This window comes from Hemitrygon akajei, chromosome 29 (genome assembly GCF_048418815.1).
Source record: "Hemitrygon akajei chromosome 29, sHemAka1.3, whole genome shotgun sequence".
Lineage (NCBI taxonomy): Eukaryota > Metazoa > Chordata > Chondrichthyes > Myliobatiformes > Dasyatidae > Hemitrygon > Hemitrygon akajei.
The window spans coordinates 2,678,515-2,692,342 of NC_133152.1; the positions used below are offsets into that span (position 1 = coordinate 2,678,515).

Genomic DNA, 13,828 nt, shown 5'->3' on the forward strand with positions numbered 1-13,828 from the left:
CTTCTGGTTTTTTGCCTCTTAGCTTTGGATTCACATGAACAGATACTACCTACAGTATCTCCTTCTGAGTACTTTCATTTCTTGAAAGTCACATACTGTGTATTCAATCCCAGACACCCCCATTTCATGAGGAAACGTTCAAATATTTTTCAGGCATTATTCCACCCAAACCAGATTGAACAGTAATTCATTCAAAGAATTTACGAGACTACAAAGAAGAATAAACCACATTTATTTAATTTATGATCAGATTTCAGCACGATCCATCTGTGACATTGGGGGCACAGTTTAAACCCACTCTATCAGTTGATAACCATCAGCTCAGGTGGTAACTACCAGCTCAATCATCACTTGGCCATTCTGTTGTTGCCTGGCAGCTACAGTCCGTGGTGATTCAGTAAGGGCACAGGTAGTACTAACATTGCTTTTTAAATAAATAGCTAGCAAATACAGCAGCAACACATTCATTTTCCCATCCAAAATCTGTATACGTACTCATTAGCTATTCCCATTTCTTTCTAAAGAGGTAAAATGTTGATGTGAGGTTAGTATAAAATAAATCCTGGCACTCAAAAACTATACAGGAACTGCTCTAAGAGTAAATTACAATCAAACATAATAAAGGTGCAGTTCATTTGATTCAGAAAATCATGTTTAAGTTGTAGAAACTATTTCTTTACATTCTTCTTAATAACACGGAGCAGGCGAGTCTACTGTGCAAATCACCAAGAAATCTCCAGGCCAATTTAATTGTTGATCAATTAACTGCTTGATTGACTGCTTGAAACATTTTGTTTCCATATTTTAGTTACTGGTCATTGTCTAGGAGAAAAGAAAGGAAGTGGGTGTGAATTTTCTTCCTGTCTGTTAGATCCAAAAGACACATTCTACTGATGATGGTGCAGTTCTCAAGCTATAATCACGCTATTTGGATTGAATTGTACAACTCATCAGTCTAGAACTTTACCCATGGAGACAACCCATAGACTTGGTCAATGTTGCACCCACTTTGCTGAAGTCAGATTGGGCTGTGATTATCCATGGTGTAAACACAGCATCAACATTCACAGCTATAATTCTTTCTCAATTCCGTAAACTTAAAATCCTCAGCCCAGTTAGGACTGTTCATGAAAACATGGAATAATAGAATGTGGAAGAACCTACAATCAGAAGCTTTCTTAAGTGTTATCTTGACTGATATAAAAACCACGTGAAGAAATTCAAACCACGTGAGGACGATTCTAAACGAATAGTTCTTGCCAAGGAGAAGGACAAGAAAAATAAGTTCAGGGAGAGGTACACAGTTAACTCAGAAGAGGTCAATATAAGGAAGGAGGAATTATAAGATAGCTTGAGATGTATAAGGGTTGATAAATCCCAGACCTGAATGGGATCCATCCCAGGTTACTATGGGAATCAGGAAGAGATTGCTGGGTCTCTGATTGTAATCTTTTATATCTTCGGTTGCCAGAGTTGAGTTACCAGAGGGCCAAATTTAGCTTTATATTGTTCCATTATTTAAAAAGAGCAGCAGAAGGAAGACAAGTAACTACAGGCTGGTGAGCCTTATGTCAGAGGTAGGGAAATTATTGGAGAAAATTATAAGGGATAGAATTTATGTATTTTGATTGCTATTTTTTGAGAAGGTAACCGAGAAGGCTGATGAATGCAGAATGGTGGATATTGTCCATATAGACCTTTTAACAAGGCCCTGCATAGTAGGTTGATCAAAAGCACAAAAGCATCCAAGGCAAGCTGGCTCCCTAATCCTGGTGCACATGCGCACGTTATGGATCTCCGCCCACTGTACATTGGGTGTTACAATTTTGCTAAGGGAACTCCAGCAGCTCAAAGCTGAGCAGCCACAAACACCAGGCCAGCTGCAGCAACCGACATACATTTCACTGCAAGATATGATTTGCATATTTGCTCCAAGCCAAGGAGAAATGTAACCAATGGGAACATTGTAGTGCTTTTACACGGCACTCTGGCAAAATTCTGGTATTGAAACACACACATATTAAACAGCAGAATCAGTACACAGTAGACCCCACAGCTAATCAATCAGATGGAAGCTCGACTGAACTGAATGTCCAGCTGTGACTATAATGGCTGATGCAACCCTGATGCATCCTATGGCATCTAACACTTCTTCTTTCCCTATATTGACCTCTTCTGGATTACCCACATACTTCCCCTTGAACTCTTTATCTTCCATCTCCTTCTCTTCTGTGACAACTATTCAGTTAGAATCTTACTCACTTGCCCAAATTCCTGAAAAAGAAACATTGGTGGGATGAATCTCCAGGAACATCCACAATCTTAAAAAAATTGGAGCCAATGGAATGAAGGAGAAGAACAAAGTCCAAAAACAAAATCCAACAGATGCTGAAAATTGGAAATGATGTGGACAACATTCAGGCTTGGTTTGATTAGTGGCAATAGACTTTTATACCATGCAGGTGCAATAAATGCTCTATTTCCAAGAGTGTGTGTCTATCTGTCCTCCCTCTTCCCCACCCCCCCCCCCTAACATTTAATGGTTCTGCCACCACTGAATCCACCTGCAATGGTATTAAAAGAACAGATCAGATATTAAGCTATCTCACATCCCAATACTTCCCAAACTTTCTACCATTCACAAGGCACAAGCACTTTTGTAGATAGGTCAACTCCAGCAACACTATATTAGTTCAACCAACCAGCTTCATCTCCCTAAATATTCACTCCCTTTATCACAGTGCATAACATCCACAGAATATACTGAAGCAAATTGAACTAAAAGTGATGTTTCTCTTTGGTATATTTGAGAGAATACCACCATTGGGTAGAAGATACAGAAGACTGAAAGCATGAACCACCAGTCTCAAGGACAGTTTCTCTCTCATTGTTCTAAGATTATTGAACAGTCATCTTGTATGATAAGATGGATTCTTGATCTTACAATCTAACTCATCATAAACCTTGCATCTTATTGTTTGCTTGCACTATGCTTTTTCTGTAAGTGTAGCATTATATTCTGTATTTTATTATTGGTTTTTCTTTGTACTACCTGGATGAGGTAGAAATTTGGTGAAATGATCTGTATGCGTACATGTGACAACAATAAACCAAATACTAACTAGCAATTACCATCTACACCACCCAAGAGATAAGACATTGCCTTTGGCAACAAATTATCTGCAGTGTAGGATCACTGTGTCATGGAGCTTATCAATAATAATAAGGTCCACTCTATAGCAGACACCATTTCTACATCGGGAGTGAAGGTTTCTCTATTGTGTGGTATCTGTGCACCACAGGTAAGTTTATTCATATAGAAGGCTCTTCTGCACAAACCATGAGGGGGGTCCAGTTGTGAGGGTCAGTCTATCCCAGAGTGAGGCACCATACCAGAATTTCAGTCTGGCATGTTTTGCATTCACATTTGATTTGAAACCCAACAGTCACTATCATACAAAGAATTTCAAGGGTGGACTTACATCATTGATCCAGCCACTGAAGGCAGACACTCGGGTGTAGATACTTGGCTTCTTTGCTGTGTTGCATTGAACGGGTCCCAAGTAGCTTCCGATACCATTGACATACCACCTGCCATCACTACCAAAGCAATTCAAAGGACTGCCTGGGTCACCCTGAAGTAAAAGAAATCTTGTCATTATGTTTTTTTGAGAAATGTTGCCTTAAGCTCAGCTCTCCCTGACATTTGATTGCAGTACACTTGTTACCTAGAATAATAGACATGCCACACTTTGGGGAATGTGTGCACTTTCATCATGCACTGTAGACAGCCATTGGCAAAGTTCATGCCAGGAGGATATTTCAGAGCATTGTAAATAGCTTCCATATGCTTTTAGATCCTAAACAGAAAAACAGAATCAATTGAAAATTATGGAGAATTAGTTGACATTTGTCTGATCTGACCTGCCAGCAGCTGAAGCTGACAGAAGTATCATCTGGAGTTGTAAAATTTTCTGCACCTTTCACAATGAGTCTAACCTAGAGGCTACTACTGTAAACTTAAAAACCTTTAATTTACCTAGTGTCTTCATTCAATACCAGAATCGCAACTGAGAGCCACACAGTATAAACTATCACCAATTCATTAAGCATATAAATAAAAAGTGATGCTTCCTGATTACTTTCAGAGGGTGGGTTCAATGTACATCCACCCATACTGTTAGCATTGGATAGAGAAACTAATTCTCCAGAGGAGAAATTCCACAACAAGCGAAACTAACCTTGAAGTCAATCGGCACAAAATCAAGAAACAGTTACCATATTCATATTATGTTAGTTAAAACCTGAAATTTGAAGTGGATGGATTTTGAGGTTAGAGTTATGGAACAAAGGCCAGGAGAGGAAGAGAAGTTACAGGCTCAGGCATCAGCTGTGGACAATGTACTTGGGGTTGATTAGCCTTTTCCCAATCCTCTTACATCAGACCTGGGGCAACTGATGAAGATATGGTTAAAACCTTAAAATAGAGGAATTATTGGAAGTTTTCGTGGTCTTAAAAAGGTGAATGAGTCCTCAGGGCTTCAGAAATTGATGAGACCATATAAGACCATAAGATATAGGAGCAGAATTAGGGCATATGGCCTAATCCATTTCCCTCTCAGCACCAATCTCTTGCCTTCTCCCCGTATCCTTTCATGCTTTGAATAATGAAGAATCTATCAACCTCTGCCTTAAATATACTCAATGGCTTGGCTTCCACAGCTGTCTGTGGCAATGAATTCTACAGATTCACCACACTCTGGCTAAAGAAATTCCTCCTCAACTCCATTCTAAGTGGACATCCCTCATCTCTGAGGCTGTGTCCTCTGGTATTAGACTCCTCCACCATAGGAAAAATCCAATCCAAATCTACTCTATTGAGGCCTTTCAACATTTGATAGGTTTCAATGTGGCCCTACCTCATTCTTCTGAATTCCAGTAAATACAGTCCCAGAGCTCATATGATTTTTGTGAACCTCCTTTGAACCGCCACCAATGTCAGCACATCTTTTCTTAGATAAGGGGCTTATAACTGCTCATAATACTCCAAATAAGGCCTCATGCCTTATAAAGCCTCAACATTACATCCATGCTTATATATTCTAATCCTCTCAAAATGAATTTAAACATTGCATTTGCTTTCCTCACCACCAACTCAACCATGAGATCTATCCATGACTTCTAGCAAGGGAAGGGTTTTAAATCTTTAAATTTTCATTAGCCACAGATGATGTCCAAAGGACTGATAGACAACAAAGAACCTATGTTCAATAACAGCAGCAATAGGCATTTACACTAAAGTAAGCAAAGGTAGATGGCATGTCTTTGTAAGGGGCAGATCAATTTGACTGAGTGTTTCAAAAATGTAGCAAACTGTGTTGATAAGGCAGTGATATAACCTGCGAAGATTTCAGTAAGACCTTTCACATGTTCTCACAAGGGAGACAGTCTGTATGTTTAGAAAACTTGAGTCCTGGGCAAGTTGACAAATTGATACAGAATTGCCTCGGTAATAGGAGATGGAGTGTGATGGTGGGAAGGTTATTTTCATGATTGGAAGCCTTTAAACCATGCTGAAGCAAATTCAGCATCCTTACAATTTCTGCATACATTAACAATTTCTTTCTTTTCAAATCTTTTTATTATCATTATTATTATTATTATTATTCAAAAATAGCAGAAGTACATTGAAGTGACAACACTTACAATGCCTCAAAAAAGAAGAAATTATCTTAAAGATTGAAAACTTTTGTGAAAAAAAAACCTACTAAGCAAGAAAAGTGAGGGGAAAAAGAGAAACCCATTGGAGGTACAACCCCGGAGCCATGCATCATACAAAAAGCTTCTAAAAATAAACATCAAACCGCCAACAAGGAAAAAAGATATATCAAAAAATTTACATTTAGATCGTGGAGGAAATCTATCAGTTAACTGAAATGATAATAACAAGCAAATGAGCCCCATCTCTTCTCAAAATCAAATAAAGGTTCAAAGGTTCTACTTCTAATTTTCTCCAAGCTAAGACACAGCATCACTTGAGAGAACCATTGTGACAAAGTAGGAGCTGATATATCCTTCCATTTCAACAAGATGGCCCTCCTAGCTATCAATGTAACAAACGCAATAACGTCACACACAAAATGCTGGTGGAACACAGCAGGCCAGGCAGCATTTATAGGGAGAGGCGTTGTCGACGTTTCGGGCCAAGACCCTTCGTCAGAACTAACTGAAAGGAAAGATACTAAGAGATTTGAAAGTAGGAGGGGGAGAGGGAAATGCAAAATGATAGGAGAAGACTGGAGGGGGTGGGATGAAGCTAAGAGCTGGAAAGGTGATTGGCAAAAGTGATACAGAGCTGGAGAAGGGAAAGGATCATGGGATGGGAGGCCTAGGGAGAAAGAACGGGGGGAGGGGAGCACCAGATGGAGGTGGAGAGCAGGCAGAGTGATGGGCAGAGTGAGAGAAAAAAACAAACAACTAAATATGTCAGGGATGGGGTAAGAAGGGGAGGAGGGGCATTAACGGAAGTTAGAGAAGTCAATGTTCATGCCATCAGGTTGGAGGCTACCCAGTCGGTATATAAAGTGTTGTTCCTCCAATCTGAGTGTGGCTTCATAACATAATGCAATAACATGTTGGTCAAACACAGAAATACCATGGATATTTTGAGGAATTATTCCAAAAAGCACAGTCAATTTATTAGGTTGTAAATTGATTCTGAGTGCTTTAGAAATTGTCGAAAAGACTGACTTCCAAAACTGTTTTAATATTGATCATGACCAGAACATATGTGTCAGTGTAGCTATCTCAGTTTTACATCTATGACAATACTTGTCAACATTGGGAAATATTTTAGAAAGTCTGTTCTTCGTCAAATGGTAACGATGTACAATTTTAAATTAAATCAGTGAATGACTAGCACAGATCGAAGAAGAGTTAACCAGCTTCAGAATCCGCGTCCAATCCTCCCATATGAAAGTCAAACTGAGTTTCTTCTCCCAATCCTGTTTAATCTTAAGTAAAGGACACTTATCCCGTTGTAATAATGAATTATAGATTCTTCCAATAGAACCTTTCAACAAGGGGTTTATATTCATAATAGTATCTAACAAGTCAGCCTCCAATATGTAAGGAAAATTACTTAAATATTTTTGTAAAAAATGTCTAACTTGAAGATATTATAGGCAATAGACAATAGACAATAGGTGCAGAAGTAGACCATTCGGCCCTTCAAGCCTGCACTGCCATTTTGAGATCATGGCTGATCAATTACTATCAATACCCGGTTCCTGCCTTGTCCCCATATCCCTTGATTCCCCTATCCATAAGATACCTATCTAGCTCCTTCTTGAAAGCATCCAGAGAATTGGCCTCCACTACCTTCCAAGGCAGTGCATTCCAGACCCCCACAACTCTCTGGGAGAAGTTTTTCCTTAACTCTGTCCTAAATGACCTACCCCTTATTCTCAAACCATGCCCTCTGGTACTGGACTCTCCCAGCATCTGGAACATATTTCCTGCCTCTATCTTGTCCAATCTCTTAATAATCTTATATGTTTCAATCAGATCCTCTCTCAATCTCCTTAATTCCAGCATGTACAAGCCCAGTCACTCTAACCTCTCTGCGTAAGACAGTCCAGACATCCCAGGAATTAACCTCGTGAATCTACGCTGCACTTCCTCTACAGCCAGGATGTCCTTCCTTAACCCTGGAGACCAAAACTGTACACAATACTCCAGGTGTGGTCTCACCAGGGCTCTGTACAAATGCAAGAGGATTTCCTTGCTCTTGTACTCAATTCCCTTTGTAATAAAGGCCAACATTCCATTAGCCTTCTTCACTGCCTGCTGCACTTGCTCATTCACCTTCAGTGACTGATGAACAAGGACTCCGAGATCTCTTTGTATTTCTCCCTTACCCAACTCTACACCGTTCAGATAATAATCTGCCTTCCTATTCTTACTCCCAAAGTGGATAACCTCACACTTATTCACATTAAACGCCATCTGCCAAGTATCTGCCCACTCACCCAGCCTATCCAAGTCACCCTGAATTCTCCTAACATCCTCATCACATGTCACACTGCGACCCAGCTTAGTATCATCAGCAAACTTGCTGATGTTATTTTCTATGCCTTCATCCAAATCGTTGACGTAAATTGTAAACAGCTGTGGTCCCAATACCGAGCCCTGTGGCACCCCACTAGTCACCACCTGCCATTCCGAGAAACACCCATTCACCGCTACCCTTTGCTTTCTATCTGCCAACCGGTTTTCTATCCATGTCAATGCCTTCCCCCCAATGCCCTGAGCTTTGATTTTACCCACCAATCTTTTATGTGGGACCTTATCAAATGCCTTCTGAAAATCCCCCGTCTAACTTCCTGGTTACATCCTCGAAAAACTCCAACAGATTAGTCAAGCATGATTTACCCTTGGTAAATCCATGCTGGCTCGGCCCAATCCTATCACTGCCAGTCTAGATATGCCACTATTTCATCCTTAATAATGGACTCTAGCATCTTTCCCACCACCGATGTCAGGCTGACAGGTCGATAGTTCTCTGTTTTCTCCCTCCCTCCTTTCTTAAAAAGTGGGATAACATTAGCCATTCTCCAATCCTCAGGAACTGATCCTGAATCTAAGGAACATTGGAAAATGATTACCAATGCATCCACAATTTCCAGGGCCACCTCCTTTAGTACCCTAGGGTGCAGACCATCTGGACCTGGGGATTTGTCAGCCTTCAGTCCCATCAGTCTTCTCATCACCGTTTCCTTCCGAATGTCAATCTGTTTCATTTCCTCTGTTACCCTATGTCCTTGGCCCATCCATACATCTGGGAGATTGCTTGTGTCTTCCTTAGTGAAAACAGATCTACAGTACTCATTAAATTCTTCTGCCATTTCTCTGTTTCCCATAACAATTTCACCCAATTCATTCTTCAAGGGCCCAACATTGTTCTTAACTATCTTCTTTCTCTTCACATACCTAAAAAAGCTTTTGCTATCTTCCTTTATATTCCTGGCTAGCTTGCGTTCGTACCTCATTTTTTCTCCCCGTATTGTCTTTTTAGTTAAATTCTGTTGTTCCTTAAAAACTTCTCAATCATCTGTCCTCCCACTCACCTTAGCTCTGTCATATTTCCTTTTTTTTAATGCTATGCAATCTCTGACTTCCTTTGTCAACCACTGTGGCCCCTTTCCCCCCTTTGAATCCTTCCTTCTCTGGGGGATGAACTGATTTTGCACCTTGTGCATTATCCCCAAGAATACCTGCCATTGCTGTTCCACTGTCTTTTCTGCTAGGCTATCCGCCCAGTCAACTTTGGCCAGCTCCTCCCTCATGGCTCCATAGTTTCCCCTGTTCATCTGCAACACTGACACCTCCGATCTGCCCTTATCCTTCTCAAATTGCAGATAAAAGCTTATCATATTATGATCACTACCTCCTAATGGCTTCTTTACTGCAAGATCGCTTATCAAATCCTGTTCATTACATAACACTAAATCCAGAATAGTCTTGTCCCTGGTCGGCTCTCATACAAGCTACGATAGCATGTATACCCTTGTACATTCATTTCCCAGGTCTGATTTCCCTGCAGCCATGTCTCCGTTATCCCAACAACATCATAGTCACCCATTCGCATATTGTAAAATGTGTGAATATGAGAGAGAATACTTATCGACTAATTGTTCAAAAGATGTCAATCTGCCTTCTTTAAATAAATCCAAAAAATAATTAATACCTTTATTTTTCCAAAGTAAAAAAATCAGATCACTCCAAGAAGGTTTAAAAAAGTAATTACGATAAATTATACTAAGAAGTTTAATTTTTTTAAGATTACAAAAATTGCAGAACTGGAGCCAAATTTGTAAAGAGTGCTTAACCACAGGATATAGGTTTAAATTAGCAACTTTAGCTAATTGTATAGGTAGAGCAACTCCTAATAACGAAGTTAAATAAAACTGTTTCATAGCTCTCAGTTCCAGGTCTACCCAACTTGGCCAATTATTCCTATCACCCCAATTTAACCAAAAGGACATATACCGCAAATTAACAGCCCAATAATACATTTATAGATTAGGCAAAGCGAGCCCTCCATCCTTTTTCAACTTTTATAAATGACATTTACTAATTCTTGGTCTTTTATTATCCCAAATAAAAAATAAAATAATAGAATCAATCTGATCAAAAAAACTCCTTAGTCAAAAAAAACAGGAATATTCTGAAATAAATATAAAAATTTATATTATATATATGGTTAGAAAACTTGGGTCCTGGGCAAGTTGACAAATTGATACAGAATTGCCTCAGTAATAGGAGATGGAGTGTGATGGTGGGAAGATTATTTTCATGATTGGAAGCCTTTAACTTGCGCTGAAGCAAATTCAGGGTCCTTACAATTTCTGCATACATTAACAATTTCAATGGGAATGCATGATTAGCAAGTTGATAGTTGAATGAAAAATGGCTGGAATTGTTGATATTGAGAGGTGTAGCCATGGGTCAGTTATAGTCATACAGCACAGAAAAAGGCTCTTCATCTCAACTCGTCCATGCCAAGCAAGGTTTCCTTCTGAGTAACTGCCATTTGCCCATGTTTGACCTATATCCCTCTAAACCTTTCCTGTCCATATACCTTTCTAATAATTGTTAATGTACTTGGCTCAACCACATCCTCTGGCAGCTCATTCCATATACTGACCACTCTCGAGGTGAAAATGCTTCCCCTCAGGTTTCTATTACATCTTCTCCTGCTTCATTTTAAACCTACATCTAGTTTTTGATTCCCCAACCCTGGGAAAATGACTGTGCATTGACTCTGTCTATGCACCTCTATGAAATCACCCCTTCACCTCCTACATTCCAGTGAAAACAATTCCAGCCTGCTCAGCCTCTCCCTAGTCCCGTCAACATCTTTGGAAATCTCTTTCGCATTCTTTCTAATTTAATGACTTCTTTCCTATAGCATGGTAACCAAAACTGAGCACAATATTACATATGCAAACAAAATGCTGGGGGAGCTCAGCATCAGTCAGCATCTATAGAGGGGAATAAACAGCCAGGCCAGCACCTTTCATCAAGATTAGAAAGGATGGGAAAAGGGAGTTTCAGCCTCCGTGCTTTCCCCTCCTTAGATGCTGCTGGACTTGCTGAGATCCCCCAGCATTTTGTGTTTGTTGCTCGAGATTTCCAACACCTGCAGAATCTCCTGTTTACAATATGCGAAATCTGGCACAACCAAGATCTTGTACAACTGCAACATAATGTCCCAACTTCTATCCTTAGTTCTCTGACTTATGACTGAGGTCATAAGATAATATTGATCAGTTGATAAGGTGATGTATTTGGGGAGGATTAATAAAGCCAGAACATACAAAGAATGAATGGAAGGTCTCTGGGATACTGAGGGAGCTTGATGTACAAATCCATAGATCCCTGAAGGTGGCAGCACAAGTATGTAAGATCATAAAGAATCAGAATTAGAATCAGGTTTAATATCACTGACATACATCATGAAATGTGTTGTTTTGCGGCAATGGTAGATTGCAATACACAATAATAAAAACTATACATTATAATAAGCATATAAACAATAAATTAAATAAGTAGTGCAAAAAGAGAGGGAAAATATTCATGGGTTCATTGTTCATTCGGAAATCTGAATCTTCCTTGATGGTAACAATAGGAAGAGGACATACGCTAGGTGATGGGGGTCCTTAATGATGGATGCTGTCTATTTGAGGCATCACCTTTTGAAGGAGTCCTGGATGCTGGGAAGGCTAGTGCCCATGATGGAGCTGATTGAGTTTACAATTTTCTTGTAACCTTTTTCGATCCTGTGCAGTGGCTCTGCCATACCAGACAGTGATGCAAGCAGTTAGAATTCTCTCCACACCACATCTGTAGAAATTAGCGAGAGTCTTTGGAGACATACCAATTCTCCTCAAACTCCTAATGAAATTGTCTTGTCTTCTTTGTAATTGCATAAATCTGTTGGGCCCAGGATAGATCCTCAGAGACGTTGACATCAAGAAACTTGAAACTGCTCTCGCTTTCCTATTCAGATCCCTTGAAGAGGATCGGTATTACCTCGACTTCCCCTTCCTGAAGTCCACAATCAATTCTTTGGTCTTACTGACGTTGTGTGCAAGGTTGTTGCTGCAACAGCACTCAACTAACTGATCTAACTCACTCCTGTAAGCCTTTATCTATAATTCTGCCATCAATAGTTCTGTCATCAGCAAATTTATAGATGGGATTTGAGCTGTGCCTAGCCACCCAACCATGGGTGTAGTGTAGGGCCATGAGCTAAGCATGCATACTTGAGGTCCGCCAGTGCTGATAGTCACCAAGGTGAAGATGTTATTTCTGATTTGCATAGTGTATGGTCTCCGGCAAAGAAGTCAAGGATTCAGTTGCTGAGGCCCAAGGTTTGAAGCCTGTTGATTAGAACTGAGGGTATGACTGTGTTAAACACTGAGCTGTAGTCAGTAAATAGCAGCCTGATGCAGGTATTACTATGTCCAGGTAATGCAAGGCCGTGGAGAGCCAGTGAGATTACATTCACTGTAGACCTATTGTAATACATCTTATACAGGAGCTGGCAGTTTAAGGCGCAGCTTTATAAAACATTACCTGGAGTACTGTTGACAGTCCGGTTTACCACACAGTAGGAAGTCTGTAATTGGAATGGAGAGGGTGCAGAGGAGATTCACCAGAATGCTGCTTGAGATGAAGACTGTAGAGACTGAGTTCACCTTCCTTGGTGTGGGTGGAAGCTCTGAAGTGATCTTGTAGACATATATAAAGTTGTGAAGATCATAGATAGGGCATGCAGTGTGAAAACCTTCCCATAGCAGATATGTCCCAAACCAGAAGGCCATAGGTTTAAGATAATAAGTGAGGTTTAGAGGGGGGAATCTAAGAGGGGAAATTAGAAGGAGAGATCTTTCATTCCAAGGATGACTGAAGTCTGAATCACACTGCTCGAGGAGGTGGTGGAGGCAGAGACCCTCGCCACAGTCAAGAGATATCGAAATGAGCACTTAGACCACCAACACACAGCTAATTACAGGCCACGAGCCAGTAAATGGTGGGAAAAGGAGCTTGGTGCTGCTCTGTACAATTCAATGACTCATTTAATACAGGACAGATAAACATGAATGAGTGTTGGTTTATTCCTTCATGTATTTTAACAAAAATGCTCATTCCTTTATAAGTTTTAAATAGAAATGGGTTTTTATATTCACTGCCTGTGCAGGAACTTGTAGGTGGCAAGGAAGAGATCCACCAAATCAGATACTTAACCAAGGACGTCCAGTGGCGATTCGATGAGGTTCCATCCCTAAGCTATGCACACAGAGCGAGATACATCAGAAGAGCTCTAGGAAGCAATACCAAGCACACAGGTTGACACTAAAGCTTCACATCTGAGTGGAGTGAGACAAGCATGAGCTGAATAAAAAATGACCCAATCAGGGATGGAGTCCACTGGATGAAAGAACCAAGATTTTTCGTTTTATAAAGCTGGTGGTGCCATAATGCTTGTGAAAACTCTGAAATTCTATATTTTGTGAGCTTTTATTCAGCTATGGGGGGAGTTTGATGAGGGATGTTGTTTTCTTGTGGCAGTGCTCCATGTAAATGGTGGGAAGGGATTTGCTGTGATGGACTGGGCTGTATCAAACAAGTAAAAGTATAGCTGTGCCTTCTTCATGCCTTCTTCGTAACTGTTTGTCAGGTCGGAGGCCGGTGAATAGTGGCGTGCCTCAGGGATCTGTGCTGGGTCCAATGTTGTTTGTCATATACATTAATGATCTGG

At 40.3% G+C, this 13,828-nt stretch overlaps 1 protein-coding gene across 1 annotated transcript in view; it reads right to left on the bottom strand.

Annotated features, from left to right (window-relative positions):
• Window positions 1-255: 255 nt before the first annotated feature.
• The window catches only part of LOC140718554 (proproteinase E-like), an 80,274-nt gene continuing 66,701 nt past the window's right edge, over window positions 256-13,828 (bottom strand). The window contains exons 6-7 of the mRNA XM_073032512.1: window positions 3,483-3,635; window positions 256-822 (exon numbers count right to left, since the gene is read on the bottom strand). Coding sequence (XP_072888613.1) covers window positions 805-822; window positions 3,483-3,635 — 171 coding nt within the window. The 3' untranslated portion in view covers window positions 256-804. The remainder of the gene's footprint in view (window positions 823-3,482; window positions 3,636-13,828) is intronic.